The sequence below is a fragment of the Octopus sinensis genome, unplaced genomic scaffold (assembly GCF_006345805.1).
Source record: "Octopus sinensis unplaced genomic scaffold, ASM634580v1 Contig04591, whole genome shotgun sequence".
Classification (NCBI taxonomy): domain Eukaryota; kingdom Metazoa; phylum Mollusca; class Cephalopoda; order Octopoda; family Octopodidae; genus Octopus; species Octopus sinensis.
This window is the reverse complement of record NW_021827590.1, coordinates 375-7500: the sequence shown is the minus strand read 5'-3', so window position 1 is coordinate 7500 and position 7126 is coordinate 375. Positions and strand designations below refer to the sequence as shown.

Genomic DNA, 7126 nt, shown 5'->3' with positions numbered 1-7126 from the left:
CACCCTTAAAGCAAGGGACTTTTCAGCATCCACTTGTACATATGTATGTATGTATGTATGTATGTATGTATGTATGTATGTATGTATGTATGTATGACAAAATCAAATGTTGAAAGACGCAGCACTCAATACATTTCAATAGAGTAACGTATACATTTTAACTTTGGAAGGCGCAGTTGGGTGAGGTAGTTTGCTTTGTAACAACGTGGTTTCGAATCCAGTCCTACTCGTGACACCGTGATAAAGTACCTTCTTGTACAATCCCGGACTGGACAATGCCTTGTGAGTGAATTTGTGGAAGTTTATCTATCTATCTATCTATCTATCTATCTATCTATCTATCTATCTATCTATCTATCTATCTATCTATCTATCTATCGATCGATCGATCTGTCTGTCTGTCTGTGCATGTGTGTACAGATGTATATATGTATACCTCAGTGTGTGTGTATGTGTGTATTTGGATTTGTATCCCTCGCCACTAGATATCTGATCTTGATTTATTTATGTCACCGTAAGCTAGCGGTTTGACATAAGTGACCGATAAAATAAGTGACCAGAGTTAATAAGAAGTACCAAATTTGAAAACAAAATACTGACGTCGATTTGTTTAATAAAACACCTTTCAAAGCGGTGCACCAGCACAACTGCAGTCCAATGACTAGAACAATTAAAAGAAATGAAAGAATAGAAGTTTGATAGTTACTTCGAAACTTCGGCTTAGTTATCTGCATCAAAATTTCGAAGACACTGTCAATTTTTTTCCTACAAATTCATATACACCATACAAGTTTAGTGTGTATGTATGTATGTATGCATGTATGCACGTACGTGGGTGTATGCAGTTGAAGTTGCTCAGGAAAACTGAAATAATTTGGTAGTACATGCTCTATTTGTAATCAAGCGGGATTTGAACTACAGAGCCATGAAATGGTGTATTAGTCATCACATCAACATAAAGATTCGATATTTTAAATGTCTTTTAACATCTGGCATGATTGGTGTGACAAGAAGTGTGTTTCCCAACCACACGGTTCTGGGTTCAGGCCCACATCGTGTTATCTTGAGCAAGTTTTTTTTATTATACTCTTTTGCGAGTGGATTTGGTGGATGGAAATTGAAAGAAGTCTGTCGTGTATATGTATGTATGTATGTATGTATGTATATATGTATGTATGTATGGATGGATGGATGGATGGATGGATGTATGTATGCATGGATGGATGGATGGATGGATGCAAGCATGCATGTATGTATGTCAATAGATAAATAGATAAATAGATAAAGATATGGCCGATATTACTCTCTGGGTAATATAACTATCTATCTATCGATCGATCTATTATATATATATATATATATATATATATATATATATATACATACACTTATATCTATATATATATACACACATATATACATATATATCTGTGTGTGTATGTATGCATGTATGTATGCATGTATGTATGTATGTGTACATGGATGTATGAGTGTATGTATGTATGTTCCTGTATATATCTATATGTGTATGTGTCTGAGTTTGTATTTATTCTTCACTACCGCTTGACAACCGATGTTAGTATGGTCGCTGTGTTTACGTCCCCCGTAAACCAGCAGTTCATCAAAAGGGATCCTTAGAGTAAGCACCAACTTTAAAAGATAATAAGTACTGGGGTCGACTCGTTCGACTAAAAAATCCTCAATGCAGTGCCCTAGCCTGGCCACAGTTCAATAACTTAATAGATAGAATAATCTGATGTCATAAGGCGGCGAGCTGACAGAAATGTTTGCACGCCGGGCGAAATGCTTAGCAGTATTTCGTCTGTCGTTACGTTCTGAGCTCAAATTCCGCCGAGGTCGACTTTGCCTTTCATCCTTTCGGAATCGATAAATTAAGTACCAGTTGCGTCCTGGGGTCGATCTACTCGACAGGTTCCCTCCCTAAAAATTTCGGGCCTTGTACCTATAGTAGATAAGAATAGTCTGCTGTCATGTTTTCTAATGATTCCTCAGATACATCGTGGGGATGTTAATGGGAACAGGAACACTCGATAATAATGAACCAGTACCTAGCTAGTATTTGTTTTATTAATTCCGTATTAGCGAAAGACAAAGTCAAACTTGACAAGATTACCTTCAAGGGTTTATCTTCTCTATTTATCGACTTTTCACCCATATGATCGTTTCACATTTAGATAACAAAAAAATATCCATTCAGACAGTCAAGCAAATACACATACATTTATGTGTTTACATTTACACACATAGACATATAAATGCATATACACGTCAATGTGAATATGCATGCGTTTAGCTACGCCAAGTATTAGATGCTATAGTGATATTTGTATTTCTGTTGGAGAATATATAACATTATATAGTAATAATATAATGCAATTTAATGTAATATAATATAATATATATTATATAAATAATATAAGGGTGGGCAAAAGTAGGTATACAGTTACTTAATATGACTGGAATGCAGGGTAGCAAGCTAGTAGAATCGTTAGAACGCCGGGCAAAATACTTCGCGGAATTCCGTCCGTCTTTACGTTCTGAGTTCAAAATTCCACCGAGGTCGACTTAGCCATTCATCGTTTCGGAGTCGATGAAATAAGTACCAGTTGAATATCGGGGTCGATGTAACCTCAGCCGAAATTACTGGCCTTGTGCCAGAATTTGAAAATAATATGAGAGGGATGTTCTTTATTTCTGTTTTTTAGGATAAGAATTCTATGATTCTATGTTGTTTTTTTTTTGTTACAAATTCTTTCTCTAATAAAATATTTATTCCTAATTTCATATATTCATTACAGGGCTGGGAATTTGATCAACGATGAACGAAAACAGATCATCAAGCAGTACTGGAAAACAAGGAATGCAGAAATGATTAGATATAAATGGACTGAAGAATTTCAAAGACAATCTCTGACAAGATTAATAGTTTACAGAATACTTGACAAATTTGAGCAGACTGGGTCCATTTGCGATGAACAGAAAAGTGGTCGACCGTTCGGTATTACCACTGAAAAAAATGAAATGCTTTTAGTCAAGCATTCAGTCAATGTCCCCAGAAAAAAAAGGTGGGGCTTCCAAATGAACTGGGTATCTTCTGCAGATCCCTTTGTCGACTTATGAATAACTCAAGTTTTAAAAAAAGAAATAAATGTTATGAACATCTCTCTCATATTAAGGAACTGTATACCTACTTTTGTCCACCTCTGTGTATAGTATATTACATGTGTGTGCCTGTGTGTATGTGTGCGTTTAATAACAGCATATATTTATAAATGTTGGTTGGTTGGTTGGTTTATTCCTTCAGTCACGCAAAATATGGTATAATGAAACGGAGAGAGAATAAATGGAGAGGAAGAGAAGAAGTAAATGACAGAATAATACATATTTTTCTCAATATATTAGTATTTATTTCATCATTTTGTATAAGCACCAAGAAATTTGATAAGAGTTAATTTATAATTATTGTATGTATGTCATTTTCCTGGTATTATTCGTGGTGGCTAAAGTTTACTTCCAAAGTATGTATGGAAAATGGAAAATCAAACCGTTTATCAGAACAGTTGTAATAATAGACAGATTTTAATATAGATGTATGTATATGTGTGTGTGTGAGCGTGCGTATGTATGTTTGTATGAATGTATGTATGAAAATTGGAGAATCCAACTTACTTGTCAGTGTGATGTAAAGTGTTTCTTAAACGAGCTGATCTATCATTGAAGTCATTGACGTCGATCGGCAGTACTCCAGATAGGTTGTTGTTGTTGTTGTTGCTGTCGTTCTTATATCTTTTATACTGTTTCTGCAATAAGTTCTGAAGACGGCTGCCTTCCTTCTGACTTCTTGTGTTGCTGTTGGGGATGCGGATATCACCTGGTAGAAGTTGATCATTGGAGTTCATCTGTTCTGAGATGGCCCTTCTGAAGAGGGCCTCATCCCTCACTGGATATAACATCTGGTTTCCTGTAGTCGCGTCGTTGTCATCGTAATCGTTTTGCTGTGCACTCTGTCTTTGTATAGGCAAAGACCCGGATAGGTTTTCAAAATAACTTTGAAACGGATTGTAATTATCGTCTGTGTTAATGGTGCCGAATTCTTGTCGCTTGTATTGCCCGTCCGATCTTTTGCCAGCGAAGTGGAATGCATTGCAACGACATAAATTGCCCCCTCTACCAACGGCACAACGAGTCTTACAGAATGTCTTCACGTCAAAAGACTGTACAAATACCACAAAACACATGGCTACAATGAAGAATACTCCTTGTCGACACATTTTTGATTTTTCAACACTTTATTATTTGAAAAATCCCTTTAACTATTGTTCCTGTTGCTTCTACTGCTGTTGCTGTTGTTGCGGCTACAGCTGCTTCTGGAGTATTTTCAATTGCAGTTGTTGCTGTTATTGTTGTTGTTGTTGTTGCTTCCCTTGTAGCCCGTCTGTCACTTGCGGTTCTCTCTCTCTCTCTCTCTCTCTCTCTTTTCTTGGGAAGTAAGGTTGCGTCCGCTTTCTGTGTTTTTCTTCTTTTTATATCCTGTAGAAAGACAATTTGATGAAATAATATAAATTTAAAATAAAATTAATATACACATCAATGCATTACAAAAGAAAATATTGTTCTCTTTCAATTTCACTTTCCTTGCACTCTTTCTATGTTTCTCCTCCCACCCGCTTCTCTCTCTCTCTCTCTCACACACACACACACACACTCTTTCTCTCTTACTTTCTATGTTCATTGAGATCAAATGTAATGACTGAACTTTTCTAATACTTTACTGTTCTTGTTTTCATTATCGTTTATACTATTTTCTAATATATTTCTGTCTGTCCTACTTAGGCAACTGAAATACAATTTCAAATATATACATGTACACCCCGACAAATGCACACATACACAAGCGTTGACAGACACAGGTACATTCATACACATGTGTGAGTATATGTATGCTTGCACGCACAAGTAATGTATATTTATATATTTTTATATACTTATGTATGTATGTATGTATATGTGCGTGTATGTATGTATGTGTATATGTATGTGTGTATGCACGTATTTAGTCTATGTGTGTATGCATGTGTGTATGCACGTATGTGAATGTAGTTATTATATGTATGTATAAAGTAAATGAACATGAATATAAATGAAGTCACAACTGACTACATTTCCTGCTTCTCTTCTAACCAGTTTTTCTGTCTGTTTCTGTCTGCCTGTCTGTCTGTCTGCCTGTCTGCCTGTCTGCCTGTCTGTCTGTCTTTCCCATTCTCTCTCTCTCTCTCTCTCTTCCTCTTTTTTTTCCAACTCTATTCTATCTTGCATGATTTTTTGTTTTTACAAAACTAGTCACCTCTCTCAGTCTGAATAGTTGAAGTCCCTAATTTCAATATAAAATAAATACTTAATTTTTCTGTTTACTTTTGTTGGTGCTGTTGTTGCTGCTACTGTTTTTGTTGAAGACTGTTGTTGCTAATTGTCTTCTTCTTCTTCTTCTTCTTGCTATTATTTTGCAATTAAATATCGTCGTTAGCGTGCGGCTTCAAATTCAATTTTTAACACCGTTCCAAAGATATTTTGATGTTCTCTACACCCTCAAAATGATGTCCTCTCACTCTTTGCAAAATTGTCGTTTCCAGTAGATTGTTTTTTTGTTTTTGTTTTTTTATATCGTAACACTTTGTCGCTTTTCTTGTAAAGTAGTATTATAATTATTTTAAAATACTTATTGCATGTATATCTGTTATACTATGTAATACAACTGTGTTTTCTAGAATAGTTTGGTTTATTGCTTCGTTCTTCTTCTTCTTCTTCTTCTTCTCTTCTTTTTTTTTTTCTTTTTCTCTTCTTCTGTCTTTTCTTCTTCTTCCTTCTTCGTTCTTCTTCTTTTCTCTCTTCTTTTCTTCTTCTTTTCGTCTTCTTCTTCTTTTCTTCTTCGCTTCTCTTCTTCTTCTTCTTTTCTTCTTCTTCTTCTTTCTTCTTTCTTCTTCTTCTTTCTGCCCCTTCTTCTTCTTCTTCTTCTTTTTCTTTCTTCTTTAGGTTAACGACACTGATGATGCCGTTTTTAATTGTTTTTTTCCTTCACCCATTCACCAGCAGATGGCGAACGTTTTCAGAAAATCTGACTAGATGCCGTTGAAGCGCTTGAATAAATACTCAAGGAAGTGTGTTGGCGTGAGAATAGTGTCGACATTAGAATTCTGCCTTTGCGCCAGAATTCGCTAAACTTTTCTTCAGAAACCATGTGACTTACTTAATTCAATGGGCGTGTCACAGAACTGCCTGCATCTAGCGTACGGCATATACTTTTCTACTTACGATTGTTTACGTATATATCCAGACACACACACACAAACAGACACACACATACATACACACACAGAGATTACACGCAAACATACATACACTCATGTATATATATATACATTCATATATATACATTCATATATACGTACATACATGTGTGGGTGGGTGTGTATACCTACATAGACACACGTATACATACACAAATACACATATATTAACATTTATGTGTGTGTGTGCATATATATATATACATACATTTATACATTATACATATATACATACTTGGATTCATACATAAACACACACACACACGCATACATACATAGATACATACATACATACATACATACAGACATTTATACATACATTCAATAAATATAATAAATCAACCGTTCAGTGTAAATATATAATTATATATATATATATGTTTTATATATATATATGTATATATATATATATATTATATATATATATATATATATATATATAAAATATGTGTTTATATATATATATATGTATGTGTATATATTATATATATATATATATATATATATATATAAAATATGTGTTTATATATATATATATATGTATGTGTATATATTATATATATATATATATATATATATATATATATGTGTGTGTGTGTGTGTGTGTGTGTGTGTATGTTTATATATATATTGATTAAATGATTGATTGATTGGTATTTTCATTTGAAATGCAAAGACGAATGACCTCCTCCACTTTTCACACGCACGCACACACACACACACACACACACACACACACACACTCACACACACACCACTCC

General features: G+C 34.4%; 1 protein-coding gene across 5 annotated transcripts in view; it reads right to left on the bottom strand.

Annotated features, from left to right (window-relative positions):
- The window catches only part of LOC118761014, a 26377-nt gene extending 20480 nt beyond the window's left edge, over positions 1 to 5897 (bottom strand). For 2 of the 5 annotated variants that reach the window (XM_036498655.1, XM_036498654.1), the window contains exons 1-2: positions 5434 to 5894; positions 3691 to 4551 (exon numbers count right to left, since the gene is read on the bottom strand). In XM_036498655.1, coding sequence (XP_036354548.1) covers positions 3691 to 4292 — 602 coding nt within the window. In that variant the 5' untranslated portion in view covers positions 4293 to 4551; positions 5434 to 5894. Of the gene's footprint in view, positions 1 to 482; positions 490 to 512; positions 662 to 3690; positions 4552 to 5178; positions 5198 to 5433 lie in introns of those variants that run through there. The other 3 variants (XR_004997098.1, XM_036498652.1, XM_036498653.1) reach the window with 3 other exon arrangements.
- Positions 5898 to 7126: the final 1229 nt, after the last annotated feature.